Below are 18,242 nucleotides of genomic sequence, written 5' to 3'. Positions count from 1 at the left end.
TGGTGTACAACAGCATCAAGAGACACAGGGATTCTGTGATAATTCCACAAGTATATCAGAGCAAAGATCGACAAACGCTGCTGTCTATGTAGGTCTTGAGGTTCGTGAAGTAACCAGAGATAGAAAGTTGATTGACAGTCTATCTACTTGGTATGTTCGCATCATACAACTGCACAATGGATTTGAGCACATGATAGGAGAAAAACGTGACGATTACCATCCGATTGGCACAGTCTGTCCTCAACTTTGCAAAGGGCACTTGATAATTTTTATGGACCATATTTCTTGTATATGATCTTCAAATGCAGTGCTACATATTTTTAGAACGAGTCAAAAAAAAAAAAAACATAGCACCTGATAGTAGTTCAGAAACTGCATCGCTGTTGTTGGTTGCTCAGGAAAATGCTTTGCCGAATGCTATGCAACACTGAAATCTCAGTGCCCCCGCTCTGAAATTGTAAAGTAGGTCCGTGTGAACTATTGTGGAAAGTTTTATGCTCATCTCACCTTGTGAGCAATTTCTGTGCTTTTTAGCACCAAATGCGTAGTCTAACAGGCCATACCACAAGATGCAAGCCATTAATCAGTCAAAAGAAATGGAAAGCCAGATTGGATTTTGCAAAGAAGTACACATGTTGAGCCACAAGAATTTTTGAACAAACTTTTATGGACTGATGAGATCAAGATCAACATCTACCAAAGTGTTGGAAAGGCCAAAGTATGGAGAAAGAAATGATCTGCTTATGATCCAAAACACCCAATCTCATCTGTGAAGCATCTTTGAGTTACTGTAATGCCATGGCTTGGGCTTGCAAAGCTGCTTCTGGAACGGGCTCACATTTATTGATCATGTCATGTTGTAGCAGCAGATGGAATTCTGAAGTCTACAAAATCATTAAGTCTAGCAATTTACAGAAAACCGAATCCAAACTAATTTGAGACGCTTCATCATGCAACAAGACAATGACCCAAACTATACCGCCAACACAACAAAGAACTTAAAAGTGGATCATCAGACCTTATAAAGCTCATAAATTAGAGGCAGCATGCTACACATGACCAGGTCACACCAATCAGCATAAACCTGCTCTTGGTGCTTTGTAATGTTAACATATTTTTAAATGGCTTCAGTGGAACCAGAAGCAGAGTTGGAGAATTGAATCCCCGCTGAAAGTGGGAGTTTTTAGTGTTTGAGGCTGCAGAAGACATCAGAGATTGTCACTCCTTATTATCCAGTTGCTCTGTCATCCACTGTTACGCATAAATTGAAAATATTACAGAGAGGAAATTCTGCGTGTTAAGTTTACTTGGGGTCCCAGTCTCTCTCTTACGATATAAACCGATATCATTCCGATCTGGGGTACCCAACCTTTTTTTGAACTAGCATCCACTTTTCAGCAGCCAATCTCACATGATTGACCAGCGTTAACGTACCAAACCTCTTCCAGCCTACAATAACTAACCTCACAACTCGGGCTGACCAATTTTAGGAAAGAATTGTATTGCGATTTTTCTGACTGATATTGCGATTTCGATTTAATTTACGGTTTTCATGAAATCAAGCTTCAGTGCAATAGTCACAATGTACAGTAACATTTACAAACGTGACACAAAATGCCATTATACCATCAAAAACATTCAAAGCTATTACTCTAATAATGCAAGGACACTAAAGGGATTTTGTGAGGGAGGCAGTCCTTTTTCAAGTTTTTAAAAATGGTTCAAGCATTACTGTACTACTTGCCGTCAAGTATAAATATGCATGTATGTGCAATTGGGTATATGGAAGAAAAAAAAGAACCCCAAATGTCTTACATTTTGTACTAATGTACATGTTCTTTGTACATAAGTCGATATTTTTCCCATATTTTTGCCAGAGACCGAACTGCTTCAAACTGAGGGCTTAGATTTATGGCTTGAAATACATATCATGGTATTATTTGAATCTTTTGATCCTAACAGTAATGATGAGTGTAAAAATCACGATGAGAATATTTGTGATTGGGTTATTTAAGCTGTCGGCGAGTTCCGGCCGGTGTTAGGGCGTGTGCGAAATTGCTAATGTAGCCCTCGCCATATTTTTTGTCAAGATACGTGTTGATTGTAATACAACATTTCTGTTCCTAACTGCTGGACCTCCTCCCTTGCGCAGTTCTAGTCAGGCTTCAGTAAAAAGTCTAATGTACACCTAAGCACTTATTTTGCTATTTTCAACTCTGCATTTCACTTTAGCGGTTAGCACACTTAGCTGTCCCTCGTTCGCCTCCGCGGTGAAAACGCTACCTGTTAGCGGGGTCGTTTATTTGTCACAACGGAAGAGATGATGTGCAGCACGCAGCTTGTTGCTACTTTGCACAGACTTACATATAGTATAACTAAAGACCGTGCTGCTACAGGGCAAGCTAGCTTAGCGCCTAGCATTCAAGCAGCCGTGGACGACAGCGTCTAGTAGGACAACGTTTTTTTTTTGTTTTTTGTTTTTTTACCATTTCGCCGCTGGATCTGCCCACAGTAGCATGCCACTAATGGTGAGCGTCTGGGATAAGTTCCCTTTAAAGAAACTGAATCTTTGGCGATCTCGAAATCGCGTTGTCTGATATCGCAATTTCGGTCCCAAAACGATACATCGTTCAGCCCTACTCACAACACTTTCTTGTCATACGAGCATAGACATAACAGCACTCTCTCTGCTCCTCCCTCACACACTCACAAGGCGTTTTAAGCCGCAAAACAACAAATTGTCTCAGAATATGAGCGCATACATGAGCACGCAGGCCACTCATTGCATGGCATGATGACGAGCAATAGCCCTAACTGACCATAACATGAACGACACGAGAACACAAGAATAAACCAGATACAAGACAAGTAGATCTCTATTGATGCAGGTAATGTAATGCGATTTTGGGGAATTTCATCTAGTTGCAAGCAGATGTATTTTGAGCACCGTGGACATGCGTGGTGGATATACTCATAATTCCTTCATTAATATGACAAGATGGATCAAATCCTCTGAATAACTGAAGAAATCCGTTCATTGAACATATTCTATGATCATCATTTTTGTGTTTTTAAAATAAACCCACTGCCGCAGCACAGCTATGGAGGGTGGGGTGAGGAGGGGCACACACAGATCAGGTGGCAGGAAATTTCCAAGTGCCCACTTCAAAGATCTTTGATGTCCCTGGCCATCTTCACATCATCCACCTGTGGCGGTCTGTTTGCAGTTGCTTTTACACATACTTGACCTCCTAAATGGACACCAGCCAACAAGCCAACGGGGAATAGCTAGTTAGAACCTAATGAATCTGACTAGTAACTAACTAGTAATTACAGTAATAATAACAAAGATGACTATTTTATAGCAAGCTGGCTATAATGAAGTTAACTACAGACTAGCTGCCTAATATAAGAAAGATAGATACTAGCTAGTTGTAACAAAGACAAGTAGTTAATAGCAAAATAGAGTTAACTAGTGACTGGCTAGCTAACTAGTTATAATCAAGTTAATAACTAGGTAGTAGGGCTGTTTGATTTTGCCTAACAAGAAAATCCTGATTAATTTCTCTCAAACACGATTTTACGATTACGATTACAATTCCTTTGTAAAATAAAAAATCATGAAAAATCAAGTATTTTGAATGTCTTTTATTTAAACGTAATTTTTCTTTCTTTGAACTGAAAATGCCAGTCAATTTAACTTAATAAACACAGACCAATCCATTGAGATTAACAGCATTTTACTTACACAATAGATTTCAGATCTGTTCTTAATTAAACCAATAATGAAAGAAGAAAGTGCATATACCATCTGAAACGAAATCATCAACATGAGAGAAGGTAGACCAATTTCAACATCCCTGACCAGAGCGCGGCCAGCGCAACCTACGCGGAATGTTGTCGCGTCAGGCAGGTTCCGTAGTCAGTGGAGGCAATATAAACACAAGCAGGGCTGCCAAGATGGACTATGGCTAGGAAAAGGTTAATGCTAACCACTCAAACTCCGCTGTCAAACCTCCGACGCCAGATCCATAGCACAGAAAACAACAACTGACTGGAAATGGCCAAGTTTGGGATCACGGAAACCTGATTCCCCATGCTTCAGTGCAGCTGTACTTTCGGCAAACCGCGGAACAAAGTGGAGTATCATTGCCAGATTATGGTGTGCAATAATGCACAAACTACAACTAACATCAACTTTATCGCACGCTCACCAACCAGGTTCGGAAAATCGATGGATGAATAGAATACACTGACACGGTACTGTCGTTATTGTCATAATAGTAATTCATATTTTTTTGGAATACAAACGACCACGGCTCGTTGAAGTGTAGCTATGGTAGGTTAGATTTTTAATCATTTGTTTTTATTTTGGTCCTTGAAAATGCCTTCACATGCAAATGACCCTTAACACCAAAATGTTTGGGGTCCTGCATTTATTTAAAAATAAAAAATGTGCACATGTACGTGTGCAGTGTGCATCATTGAAAGGTCAGTGCCATGTAAACAATTCTGCAAGTGATTTACAGTATTCCTTGCAGCATTCAAATTAAATAAGTAAATCATTCCCGCATGCAGTCCTGCTGTAATGTTCCTGACAGAATTTTTAAAATAGGAAAATTAATATGAATTGTTCAGGAAGGAAGGAGGAAAGCAGGGAAATAAAAGACATCATTTTATGCTGCCACTACAGATCCTGTATGTGGTGTATGTGTTCTGTCCATACTTGTTGAATGTTGTTGTTAAAAAAAAATTACAGAGCCTGAGTCTTTTATTTAATGTAATTGTTTTTACTGATCCAACATATTTTATTGTTCTACAATTTAATGCCAATGTTTCATATCCTTGAGAATTGAAAGATAATTTCACTTACAAAGGATGTACTTCATAATTATTTTTCTTCTAACATCATCAGTACATTAATGGCATATTGTGCATATTGTTAGTCTTGCAATGTAACATTGATTTCATGTCAAAATGCATTTTTCGTATTCTTGTACTGTGTATGAGGCAAAGCACAGTCCTGTTATCCATGTGTAGTTAAATATGACATAAGTGATTTTAACCCTGCAGGTCTGAAGTATTGTTTTTTTCTTAACTTGTGTACATTTGCAGCCAATATTTGACTGGAATGTAAAACAGCTCTTTCTCTATTTGTCTGCTGAGTACACAACAAAAAGCAATGTAAGTTATTTTCAACAAAAGCACATGCCATCTTACCGGTACACATCTTTGTGAAATAGTTTTCTTTTAATATGGATGTCCGTATTATTTTTCAATCACAATTAACTTTGGAGACAAAGTTAAAGAAAGAAGTATTGTGTAGAGTAAGACTTAAACGGGAATGTTGTTCAGCATTTTGCACCTGCAGATTTTTAACTCTTTTGATGCCATGATATAAATTCGTCTGCAGAATCCTTGTTTGTGGATGTCATGACGTATTAATACGTCTTCAGTGTGTTTTTATTTATTTTTAATCAAACTATTAAAAATGGCTTAGCCCTAGTCCCCAGGAAGTATCAAGGCTTTGGGAATTCTTTCAGTATGAGAGATCACCACTAAATGTCAGGAGTGGCCAGATTTCACAACAGCCGTTCACCCACTCAACCGTCGGGACAGCCCACTTCCTTATATGGAGCGCGTGTGTGTGTGTGCGTGTGTGTGTTCACAACAGCGAAGCTGCGGCGAGCTTGGCACTCCCGCTCTACAAGAGACTTTTTTCAATCAACAATCCGATCGTCGTCTTAGTTTAAAAGGAAAGGGATGAGGTAACGTGCACGCGATCGTGGTTACCTCCATACGTTAGGGCTCTGCAATTAATCGAATGTCAATTACAATTACGATTATTATACTCCATGATTACAAAATTGGCATAATCGTAAAAAACAATGATTAATATGCATTTATATCCAACACACTATGTATGTTTACACAAGGAAATAATACTTGAATTTACACATTTGCACCTTTTTTTTTTATAGTAACTAACTTTATACATTTTGTTTGGTCCAAAAGGAACTTACTTATTTGTCTTTATATTTTTTAAATTTAGAGATGAAGTCAACCCAAACGCATTTTTTTCAAGAATATGTTCTGTGCAAGTCCACTAGTTGAAACAAGGCATTCTGATAAATATTGTATTTGTAGAATAAGAGTTAATACACATGTTTTTAGCAATCTGTGGGGGCGGCTTTTTTGTCACTTCTGTCAACTGAAAATGGACATCACAACTGCTCAGGGCTCAGGTAACGCCCAATCACGGCTGACCTGTTTTCTCAAGCTGAGCCGTGATTGGTCGTTACCTGAGCCCTAAGCAGTTGTGATGTCATTTTCAGTCGACAGAAGTGACAAAAGGGCCACCCCCTGAGATGGCTAAAAAGGGGTGGATTTTGCTTCTTTACTCATATTCCACAAACGCAATATTAATCAGAATGCCGTGTTTCATATAGTGGGCCTTCTGAGAACTTATACTTAAAAAAAAATGTGTTTGGGTTGATTTCCATCTAAGTATTTTATTGTTTTTTTACCCAAAAAAATGATCGTTTGAATAATCGTGATTACAATTACTAAAATAATCGTGATTAATATTTTTTTCACAATCGAGCAGCCCTACCGTACGTGTGCAAAATTGAATAGAATTCCCCAGAAAAATGATAGTGTCAATGTACAGTAAGATAGGAGAGAAATGACCACAACTTTTAGAGGGTCAACATGAACACGCACAGTGCAGTGTTTATCTTGCGATAAACTGTTGCGATCAAAGCGCAATTTTTCTTTATGATGTAGTAAAGAATTGTTTAGATCAGTGTTTTTCAAACTTTTTTGAGTCAAGGCACATTTATTTAATTGAAAACATCCCGCGGCACACCAGTAGCTGAAATTGTGGAAAAAAAGCATATTTAAACAAAATAAGTGTTATATTGTTTATATAAGCATTTTTTTAACATTGAAGAATGATGTTATATTATAACGTCTTGAATAGGAATTAAACACAAATAAAAAGTATTTTATAATGTTTCATATTGATACTTACTCAGTGTGAAACATGGGCCTGTTTGGATAAACATGCGTCACTAATTCGCTTGTCTCTAAACAAAGACAATTGGCTAATTTGATACCTGTGATTTTCCTGCCATTTTCACATGGAGACAAATGGATTTGGTTATTACTGTTTTGTTTTTTATTTTTTCAATGGCAAATCCAATGAGAGGACTACTTACAGTTATGTGACAAACAGTGTCAGAAGTGGGATCATTTTCTGTGAGGCCATGAAAGGGGATGTGAGGTATCACAAATGCAAAAATACAGCATTGAAGTGAACTGCGTCCTTTCACAAAAAGCGCTTTTTCTCAGACTCTTTCATGCAAACTACTATTTTTAAGAAACCTACCAATGTTCGACTACTGTTTACTAAAGGATGGTAAAGGGTAGAAAGATACTTCTTTTTATGATGAAAGAAGGGGATCAAAGCTTTCTTTTGGTGTTCTTCATGGTTGTATAGCTGCAGAACTTAATTTTCTGTATAGGCCTTCAAAAATGAGTCAAAATGGTCAAAAATTGCTGGCACCGGCAAGGGCAATTTTTTCAACACTGTCTGGCATTGAATTGAAATTGAATGAGGTAATACTAGACATGGGAAGAGCAGAGAGCAATGCGTTACAATAATCGAGGAATGACATAAACGTATGAATTGTGATTTCTGCGTCACTAGCGGATAGAATTGAATGGATCGCAGCAATATTGCAGTGGTGAAAACAACGCAGTTCTAGTAATATTCTTATGTGCATTTGAAAAGAGTGTTGTGTCAAGTATAACACTGAGATTTTCTGCTGGATCACTTTGGGTAACAGCATCAGTATTCGGTCTTCTGCCTTGACAGTTTGTGGAACTGGGAACATGGTGTAGAGCAAATCAATTTTCCAGTAAAAACACAAAAGAGCAGAATCCAACTTCATCTTTTTATAGAAGTGTTTTTTGTGAAACTGTGAAACTATTGTTTAAACTCAGCCAGGCATGTCTATATATTACAGCAATTGTGTGTGGTTATTTTTAAAGGCATATGTAATTGGGTATCATCGGCATAACAGTGAAAACTAATGTTATATTTACGTATAATATCAATAAGCGGAAGCATGTAGATGCTAAACAATAGAGGCCAAGTACCAATCCCTGTGGTACTCCACATGTAACATTACTAAGCTCAGAAGTCACATTGCCATGATTTACATGGTGCATCCTCTTTGAAAGGTAATAACTAAACCAAGAAAGTGCTTTAATACCAGTGCTAAAATCAAGTAATAATATGATTAACCCAAGCTGCGAGCAGCTATAAAGGGTACTCGCAGCCCTGGCAATATTGGGGTACTAGCACATTGGAATTGGAATTTTTTGAAAATGAAGTACATCAGATTAAAAGCTATTTTGATAAAATATGACCTACAGTATATAAAAGGCCAAAAATGAGGCAAAATTTGAAAGGAAAATAAAAATTGCTGACTTCCTTTTGATTTTAGAGTGGTGACTCAGAGTCTTTTTGTAGGTCTTGGACTGTTAGATGTGACTGCTTCGCTAAAAATTTGTAGGCGGCAGTGTTGAGCCATTTGTTTAAAATTCGCACAATAACCTAATAAAATATTAATGCTGTTGCCAGGCCTGCTGTGTTTGCAAAGTTTCGTGAGTTTTTGTGCATGTTTAGACCCCCAAAACTAGTGTTTTTTTCGTGGCGAATAGCGAGTTGCCATGGCAACAGCTTTTTGTGAAAATTCACAGTTCGTGTTGCAACATCATACAGGCCTAAACATTCTTCCAAGCAAATATGAGGTCAATCTGGTTAACCTGGAGAAATCTGGTCAATCTGGAGAAAATTAAAATAAAATAAAAACATATATTTTCTTTATCCAGTAGGTGGCACTACCAGTACGATAAAAATAAATTTGTAGCTGTCTTTAGGCATGGACTTTAATCAAATGTGAAATTTTGTTAAGAAGTGAAAATGTGGATCAAGTTACAGAAGCCTTTGTAGTGAAGGTGACGCCGAATTCAAAATCGTGGACTTCCTGTTAGGCTTAGCATATGGCTCCAACAGACTTTTTGTATGTCTTGGGCTGTTACATATACCACCAAATTTTCATGGATCTAGGTGAAACGTACAACTGGGGCTGCATTGTTAAAAAAATTCTAGGGGGCGCTAGTAAGCCTTTTTTTTTAAATTCCCCAATGAACTAATCCATAGCTAGGAGATCATTAGTCACCTGAGCAAGGCTGTCTCAGTAGAGTGGTCGGCTCTAAATCATGACTTAAGTAGTTCAAATCGATTGTTAGCGGCCATGTAATCATTAAGCTGCTCTGCTCCAACTTTTTCAAGAGTTTTTGCAATAAACAGGAGATTTAAAACTGTCTTATAATTACAGACTCTCAGGGTCAAGGTTTGGTGTCATAGGTAGTGGTCAGATATGTGAGTACAGTGCCAGAGGAGAGTTATAAATTAATAACATTTTTTAAATAGAAGGTCCTTAAATGGTCAACAATTCTTTAACAAGTTTCCCAGGAAGCAGCTCGAGCAAGCAAGTCGTCTGTTTTGCCGCAGTCACCAGTTGTGTAAGGCTTTTGAGAGATGCTTTTTTAAAATGTGAGATGGTTGGTTGTCAGACAATTATCAGCCTTACTGCCCCTATTAACATCAGTAATCGTGAGATTTGACTGGGTTTTAGGAACGGTGTCCTTCATGAGCTGAATCTTCGGAGAAAAATATTGCATGATCCCGTGAGCTGAATGGGGGCGAGCTATTGGAAGTTCGTCTCCTGTTGCATTAACATTTAGGGTTGTTATTATTGAGACTGATTATTCTGGATATAAATAATTTTAGCTAAAATGAGAGCTTCATTGTATTTCCGCAAGCTATCACACCTTGCCTGAGGGAAGACCTCGACTTTAGTCGCACGCCATTTGCGCTTCAGCTTCCTACATGATGTGTGTGGGTTTTATCTTAACAGAAGTGCTTATGGTGCTACAGAGTTGAGGTGAATTTAAATGACCAGCATTGAAATAATTTGTGTGCCAGAGGCAGTATCTTAGAGAGTGCAGTGATAGTTGAAGAACTAGTGGTGTAGCTTCTATTGCAATGATTGTGGTCAGGACAATGGCAATGAGCCAAGACATCAAATTTTATAAAGTAATGGTCAGACATAGCAATAATATGGTAAAATCATAAATAGCCTCCTCCATTTTTTTTCTCCTCCTGTTTCTCCTTCTTATTCTAGGTTCATGGGCGGATTACAGCTCTTTGGTGCATACTGCCACCTTCTGTACAGGAAGCGCAAAGCTTTTCCACCTGTACTTGACCCGGTTAGTGACAATTACACTGATGGACAAAAAAACACTTCCGTCAGTGCTTAGTCCGCCTTGTTTCTATTTTCCCGTCAATCAGCAAAACGCTCGTCCGTCTGTGACGGACCATTCCATCAGTGACATTTAAATGTGGAAAAGAATGCATAAAAAGACACAGAATTCATATTTTTAATAGGATGCAATTCGTGAATTATCCGCTAGGGGCACACTGTTTTGATCAGAGTAGAAGACAACATTGTTTTGATCAGAAAAGAAGACGACAGCAGTCTCAGTCTGTCACTGAGACAGATCCAACACAGCAGACGGTATCAATGCGCCATCTGCTGCTTGTTACGACGTTGTTCTACGCTGGTGTCTACCCCTCCCCTACGCCCTCATTAACCAAAATGTCATTATCCAAACGGGGAAAGGTAGATATGGAGTGTGTAATTTTCAATGAAAAATGGACCATGTCCTATTTATTTATAGAAATGCCCAGAAAACCTTTGTGATTTGTGTGTTTGCAACATGTTTCGGTATTATAATAGGAATATAATATTCAACGCCACTATGAGACTCTTCGAGAAGGTAGACAGTCAAGTCTGTAAACCAAACAGTCTGTCAGCAAGTCATTTTGCCAACCAGCAAGTGACTAGCCTTTCACCTTTCTCCCTGGTCTTACTTAAACATAAATCACTGATTAGAAAAACCAGAAAATTCGGTTTCGGTTCAAAATCGCTTAATCGAGCAGCATTACTTTCTTGTTTACACATTTAATATTATTCTTTTTAGTTTGTAAGGTGTCGACAGGGATTAAATTTAGATTTTATATGCACGTGTAAATGGTTTAAAAAGTCCCTTTATCAATCTCGTTTAATCTTAAAGTTCATGACTATATTTTTCAATACCAATTACTTGTTAAATGTTTTGTGCCTTTGTACAATCAGTGGGATCAGTTTCAATGCATATATGTGAATGATAAAAGTAAATTACACATTTGTCTAAGGAAATCGAAGGTGTTTCATGAAATGTTTTGTAAAAGGAATCTTCATTAAATGTAAACATTTTCCTAATGTTTTTGTGCCAAAACAGTGGAAAATATGATATTTTGGTTATTTATAGCAGAGTATGGTATCATTTTAATGGTCCGGCCCACTTGACATCTACCGAGGCCTTATGTGGCCCACAATGTGAAATGAGTTTGACACCGCTGCATCAGTCTGACGGAATGCCCACCTCTGGCTGGCAGTGCACTTTGAAAGAGGAAAATAGCTCAGCTAACTGCTTCACTTTGGGAACAACAAAATCTTATAACACACACCCTTACCATCGAGCATTTGACAGAAATACTGTTAACAGACTTTGACAATACGGATGTAATCCTTAAATAACAAACAAACAAACAATAACAAATCTAAGAATTAAGTTGGATGATTCAACACTTAAACACTATAACGAACAAAGAGTACAAAGCCCCTAAAACCTTTGTAAACATGAAAAGAAAGGAAAAAAACGTTGCGTTCCCTTGCAAAAAAATGTGCGTTACTTCGCAGTGTTTACGTTCCCTCACCTATAAACTTTGTGCTCCCCAGCAAAGATTGTGTTCCCTCGCAAAAACTGTGTTCCGTTGCAACAAGGGATTGCAAAGATTGTACGGGTTTTTTTTGCAAGGGAACGCAAAGGTTTTTTTTTTTCTTCTTCTGTGTCACTTTAGGAGCTCCATAAAACATAAAAAAAAAAAGAAAGCGGCTGACACATGCTTGTCTTGAATCGGGGACAAAATGATCATCAAGCAATAATCTCTGGTGCGCCTTTAGAGAACCAGACCAAAACCTTTATATCGTCATTCTAATAACATAACTGTCTAACTCTTTTCTTTTTTTTTCTTTTTTTTTTAACCAAAGACAGATTTTTGCAGAAAATGACTCCTGTATAGTCCAATGTAGATGTTGCAAAAATGCCTATCAGTTATGTTATTAGCATGATCATAACCCAGTATTAGAAAAAAAATATATATTTACAAAAATGTATTTTTTTTTAATTACTTTATGTATTGAGGAGAATGTTTGTTTCATGAAATACTGGACTATGAAAATGATAATTTATTGAATTGTGGACATTTTGCCACACATTGTATGAGGGTTAGTACCTCTCTTGGTGATTCCCTTACTACCCTTGTACCTGCCCAAAACAGTATACAAGTTGTAATATAAAATGTGTGTGTGTTTGTGTGTCAGTCTTTGAACCAGGTGGTGCTCTGGGATAAGATTGTCCTCCGAGGTGAAAGCAACAAACTGAACCTCAGGGAGACAAAATCCAAATACTTTTTCTTTGATGATGGAAATGGTCTCAGGTAAGGCATACATGTTGCTGGTGGTTGAAAAAGGCTGAGCCTAAGATTTTTGATGGAAATAGATTTACCGGTAGACTAATCTTGCAAAAACTATGATGATTTTCCACTGTGTGCTATGAGGTCAACACATAACGTATTTATACTTTTGTACGTAATCTACACAAGTGGGCAAAATTGTTGGCGCCTCTCTGTTAATGAAAGAAAAACCCACATTGGTCACAGTAATAACTTGAACTTAAAACTCCTGGGGAAAAAATATGGAATCAACAGTCTTGGAGAGGGTGGCATGGTGGTCGACTGGTTAACACGTCCGCCGCACAGTTAAGAGGTCATGGGTTCGATCCCGGCTCCGGCCTCCCTGTGTGGAGTTTGCATGTTCTTCCCGTGCCTGCGTGGGTTTTCTCCGGGCACTCCGGTTTCCTCCCACATTCCAAAAACATGCATGGTAGGTTGATTGGACACTCGAAATTGGCACTAGGTGTGACTGTGAGTGCGAATGTTTGTTTGTCTCTGTGTGCCCTGCGATTGGCTGGCAACCGGTTCAGGATGTCCCCCGCCTACTGCCCGATGTCAGCTGGGATAGGCTCCAGCACGCCCGCGACCCTTGTAAGGATAAGCGGTATCGATAATGGACGGATGGACAGTCTTGGAGGTTGTCTATCCACGTGTTTAATTTTGTACGTGAAAAAAAGCAGATCACAGACATAACACAAAACTAAAGTCATTTCAAATGGCAACTTTGTGGCTTTAAGAAACACTTAAGAAACCTGAGGAAGAAAATAATTTGGTAGTCAGTAATAGTTACTTATTTTAAGACTAACCAAGGGGGAAACAAATTATGTAATCAATTGTGAGGGAAAAAATTATGGAATCATTAAAACCACAATAACACAACATTGAACACACACACCATTACTTCTGTTGTTACACCACCACTGCCATTTATAACAACTCACAGTCTCAGAGGCGTGGATTTAAAGCGGAAGTCAACCCAAACATATTTTTTTCAAGAATATGTTCCCAGCAGGCCCATTAGTTGAAACACGGCATTCTGATTAATTTTTGCATTTGTGGAATATAAGTTAAGCAGCAAAATTCACTCGTTTTTAGCCATCTCTGGGGGCGGCCATTTTGTCTTCTAAGTGTTAATCCACTCGTTTTTAGCCATCTCTGGGGGCGGCCATTTTGTCTTCTGTCGACTGAAAATCACAACTGCTCACAACGACCAATCACGGCTGACCTGTTTTCTGAATCTGAGCCGTGATTGGTCGTTGTGAGCAGTTGTTATGTCAAGTTCAGTCGACAGAAGAAAAAATGGCCGCCCCCAGAGATGGCTAAAAACGAGTGGCTTAACACTTACTGCACAAACCCAATATTTATCAGAATGCACTGTTTCAACTAGTGAGCTTTCATAGAAAATATTCTTGAAAAAAAAATTGTTGCGTTGACTTCCACTTTAAAGAATTCAAGCCGCAAGCTACCGATGGTCATATAATAGCACCCGCTTGCTGGTGTGATTATGCCGTGATGTACATATGATCAGAGCAGTCAACTAATCGGGACTACTGTTGGTGATTAGTCGACGAGCAAAATAATCGTTTGTGGCAGCCCTGCAGGAGAGCACTCACAGCGACCCCGCTGGCAGTTCTATGTTTTACTGCTGCTGAGTATGGCCAGTGCAGCCCGCGGCAAGAGGGCCAACCAGCCATTCTTGTTCATGTTAAAAATATATATTTTTTATGACGTTTTAAAGTATGTGTCAGTTTTTTATCCCCGTGACAAAGAAATGGTATCAAGTATTTTTCTGGGTATTGATATCGAGTTTGAAATTTTAGTATCGTGACAACCCTAGTATCAACTGACACGTCATCATGAGTTGTGTGCTTTGTGTCGCAGTCGATAACTGCCATGACTTTATCTGTCATCCAGGGCCAACAAGAACATCACTCTGACGCTGTCGTGGAATGTCGTTCCCAACGCTGGAATACTGCCGCTTGTAGCTGGGAGTGGATACATCAGTCTTCCCTTTCCTGATAAATATGAGACTCCAAAGAGCTATTAGAGTGAAACAGAATTATTGTTTATAATTTACAGCACATTCTCCACTCACAAGCTTTTTACAAGCGAAGTTCAGCCATATTGTTCATTTGTTATGTAACTTTTGGTGAGGAATAAAATAGGAGTCTGGAAAAGTTTGGATCCTTTTTTAAGTTCTCTGACACAGACTAAGGATACACGCTTTGTTTTAAGAAAAATTGAAAAATGGTCATGTAATAATACTTTTTACTGTGTCTCATTGGGTTAAAGGGTTGATAGTATTATCTAGGCACACATAACACTGATGACACTTGTCTCAGTTACATTAATTTTTTCGATTGAACTTTTATTTAACCAGGTTGGTCTCGCTGAGATTAAAGGGATGGATGGCCATGTTTTCACTAACAAGTTCATTTTATATATTTTTTGATCAGGAAAATGAAAAGAGTTGTAATTTTCTATTTTATCAATACATTTGGGAGAAATTAGGAAATAAGTGACTCCTTGAATAAACACCTCTTGTTAATGAGGAAAATGGCCACGTCCCCTACCGTTCTATCCTTGTTTGGTCGGAGTTACTGGTGGGACAGATTACAAACTCTCGTTTGGAAATCATTGTACTTTCATTGCTTATAACGTCCAAAAACGGTGATCAATTAGCACCAAGATTTATGTGGACATCCATACTAATGACCACTTCAACATATCAAAAGGATTAACCTCTCCGTGGCTGATTTATATGAGAATGAGGAAATGTGGAAGTGAGCAGAGCTACATAGATTTATGCTGGGACGAGCGCACACTGCTTCTTTGCTAAAACAAAAAATTTGAAAAAACCACTGCTTCTTTGCTGATCATGGTTATGACGGGCGAGGCATTAAACACCAGTCAGGATATTTACAGAGACTGAAGTGGGAATGAGGAGACATGCACATTTATTTGGATGAGGAATGGCCCCAGTTTTTCGACCTACAACACTGCGTCCAATTTGGAATGTAACAGCCGAAATGGTGCGTTCCAATGCGGCCACACTTGGCTGAAAGCACATGCCGCTCCGCGATGATGCGCACGTTCAAGACAGCCCCGGTGTTTGATGAGGTGTTAGCTCACTCTCACGCCGAAGCTGTGCGGTGTCGGGACAACGCACGTGACTGCCTGGGAGGCAACCCTGGGCCATGAAGATCGACACAGGCTGGACGGACAGTAAGGAGCTAATGTTGTTGTGCTAACGCCTTTTGTTTTAGCAGCCTGAAGCTAGTTGTTGCTATTAGCCGTGCCGTTATCCTACTGTTAGCTGGGGAGGGATCCATGCTTGCCTGATGGCTTCCTGCTGCTCGCTCCCAGCCGCCGTCTGCCTCCTGAGAGTTGACACGATTTTAGCGTAGCTAAATGTCCCAAATATAACCAGTCGGTTACAATGTGCGCATTCATGCTCTTGTCCACTTCAGCTTGTGTAAGTGGAGAAGCGATCGCCACGGTATTTTTGATTTTGTGGAGGTGATCATGATGAGATCACGTTTTATTTCAATGAATTCAAACGATTGTGCAGAACACTTAAATACTTTAACAGGTTGAAGTGGACAAGAGTAGTAGTGTGCATTTGCATTTTTGGTCGCCATTTTAGACAACAGAACTGACAAAGCGAGCAATATTACCACGTTTGCCTCCCTCCCGTGACGTAGACCGCTGAGACCGAAAAAATAACAAGCCGAGCTCCAAAAGGGGGCGGGCCAATTTGTCGTAAATCTCATCACAAAAAAAGCCCTTAAATCACAACAGGGGTGCCCACACTTTTTCAGCCTGAGAGCTACTTTTGACATGACCGAGTCAAAATGATCTACCACCTACTAAAAATGCAAAACACATTATGCTAATGCTATCAATATTGCTGTCTGTAAAGTTCGAGAACTGTTTAAAAAAAAAAAAAGCCGCCGAGTGAACAGGACGCTGTGTGTGACGCAGTATGCGAAATACTGTCTGGCTGCCGCGAGGCGGAATGGCAAAAAAGGTGACTTGTTTATACGCGCCGAGTGGAGCAAATGGGTGGATTTCCGGTGCTTCGCTCCGTGTCCCACCGCTTCAAAGGCATCATTCGCGTCACCGTGCAAGCAACCGCGCGAACTACATTGACTCCAATTGAAACGCACTGCCAGAAACGCTCCCAACGCAGTTGGTGTGAACATAGCAATTTTAGTACTGATGTCATTTTTACATGCAAACGTATAATATAAGTGCCAATGTTAAACTCATCCAAGTGTTACTTTAAAAACGTTTTTTTCAAGAGAGCCCTAGTGAAGGCAGGCAGCAGCAAAAACAAAGTTACAGACATACGGAGAGACAAACTACAATTTACGGAGCACTACTATTTGGATTAAACCACCTGTGAGACATGGCTCAAAATAAACTGTTCAAACAGCCGAGCTAAAATATAAACTTAAAAAAAAATGTTTGTATGGAAGCCGCTTCCATGTCTTTAATTTTAGATTTAAAAACATTTAAGGACACCAGTTAATTGAGCCTTAACCCATTAAGCCCATAACCGCGTTCCTACCACTAGAGCCGAGAGCGCCGGGAGAGCATACAGGGGCGGAGCCATGGGTGGTCCTGGGTGTGCACAGGCCCACCCAGATTGACAGACTGCCCACCCAATGAGAATCATGAAAAAAATAGACACTTTAAAAATGTTTGTAATTTGTAATGAAATAATTTTTGAATTTTTGTTTTGTTGTGTTTTTTATTGTATTGAATATTAAGAATGGCATAATTGTTGTTGTCTAAGGCTGATCTGAACTTCATATTATTCAGTTTGCCATTTTATTTGAATATAGTGTCAGGACAGGAGGATTGTGCTCAGTGAGGGAAATATTAAGGCCCACCCTGATATTTCCAAGCCCACCCATTAGCCTCGTTCTGGCTCCGCCCCTGGCATATACGTCTTTTTTTTTTTTTTTTTTTCAAATCCAATTCTCACCAATCTCTTAGCCAATGAAATGCATTAGAATATACACGTGACGGTGTGGGATCTCGGAGGATGTCTCGGAATTTTCTCAAACGGTAATGGCGGACGCAGACGATCGCCTAACCCAGACCAAGAATTGCCTTACAAATATTGATGGACCAGTGAGTGAGAATGCGGGCCACCAACGCAGGCCATCCAACCTCAAAATGGTGAGACACAGCTTTACAATTTGTTATGGACCTCAAGGATGTGTGATAGGCAGTATCAATTTAATGTAGACACTGCCATGGCATGCATGTACAGTATAAAAGATCACCTTGGTCTAAAACAGTTAAAAAAAAAATGTTGCAGCAACAAGATGCTTTTTTTACATTAAAAGAAAAACACAACTGATTTTTTTATGAAAATAAAAACCTTTTAGTGTTTTAGCTGTCGTTTTTTTTCACAAGAATTGAGAAAAAGGAGTGCCAGTCGCTGCAAAAGTCTGACAATTTACAAAACAAACCCCCAAAATAACTCTTTCCAAAGTAAATTAGCACAGCGTCAAAAACAGTCGTCAATACCCTC

General features: G+C 39.1%; 1 protein-coding gene across 1 annotated transcript in view; it reads left to right on the top strand.

The window, feature by feature from the left end:
• spcs3 (signal peptidase complex subunit 3) overlaps positions 1-14,871 on the top strand; it is a 19,630-nt gene extending 4,759 nt beyond the window's left edge. Inside the window, exons 3-5 of the mRNA XM_086034014.1 lie at positions 5,108-5,184; positions 12,564-12,679; positions 14,609-14,871. Of these exons, the coding sequence (XP_085890140.1) occupies positions 5,108-5,184; positions 12,564-12,679; positions 14,609-14,741 (326 nt within the window). The 3' untranslated portion in view covers positions 14,742-14,871. The remainder of the gene's footprint in view (positions 1-5,107; positions 5,185-12,563; positions 12,680-14,608) is intronic.
• Positions 14,872-18,242: the final 3,371 nt, after the last annotated feature.

Source organism: Filicampus tigris, chromosome 6, assembly GCF_054856515.1.
Source record: "Filicampus tigris isolate MCC_2025a chromosome 6, RoL_Ftig_1.0, whole genome shotgun sequence".
Classification (NCBI taxonomy): Eukaryota; Metazoa; Chordata; class Actinopteri; order Syngnathiformes; family Syngnathidae; genus Filicampus; species Filicampus tigris.
The sequence above is the reverse complement of the archived record's forward strand: the minus strand, read 5'-3'. Positions and strand labels throughout refer to the sequence as shown.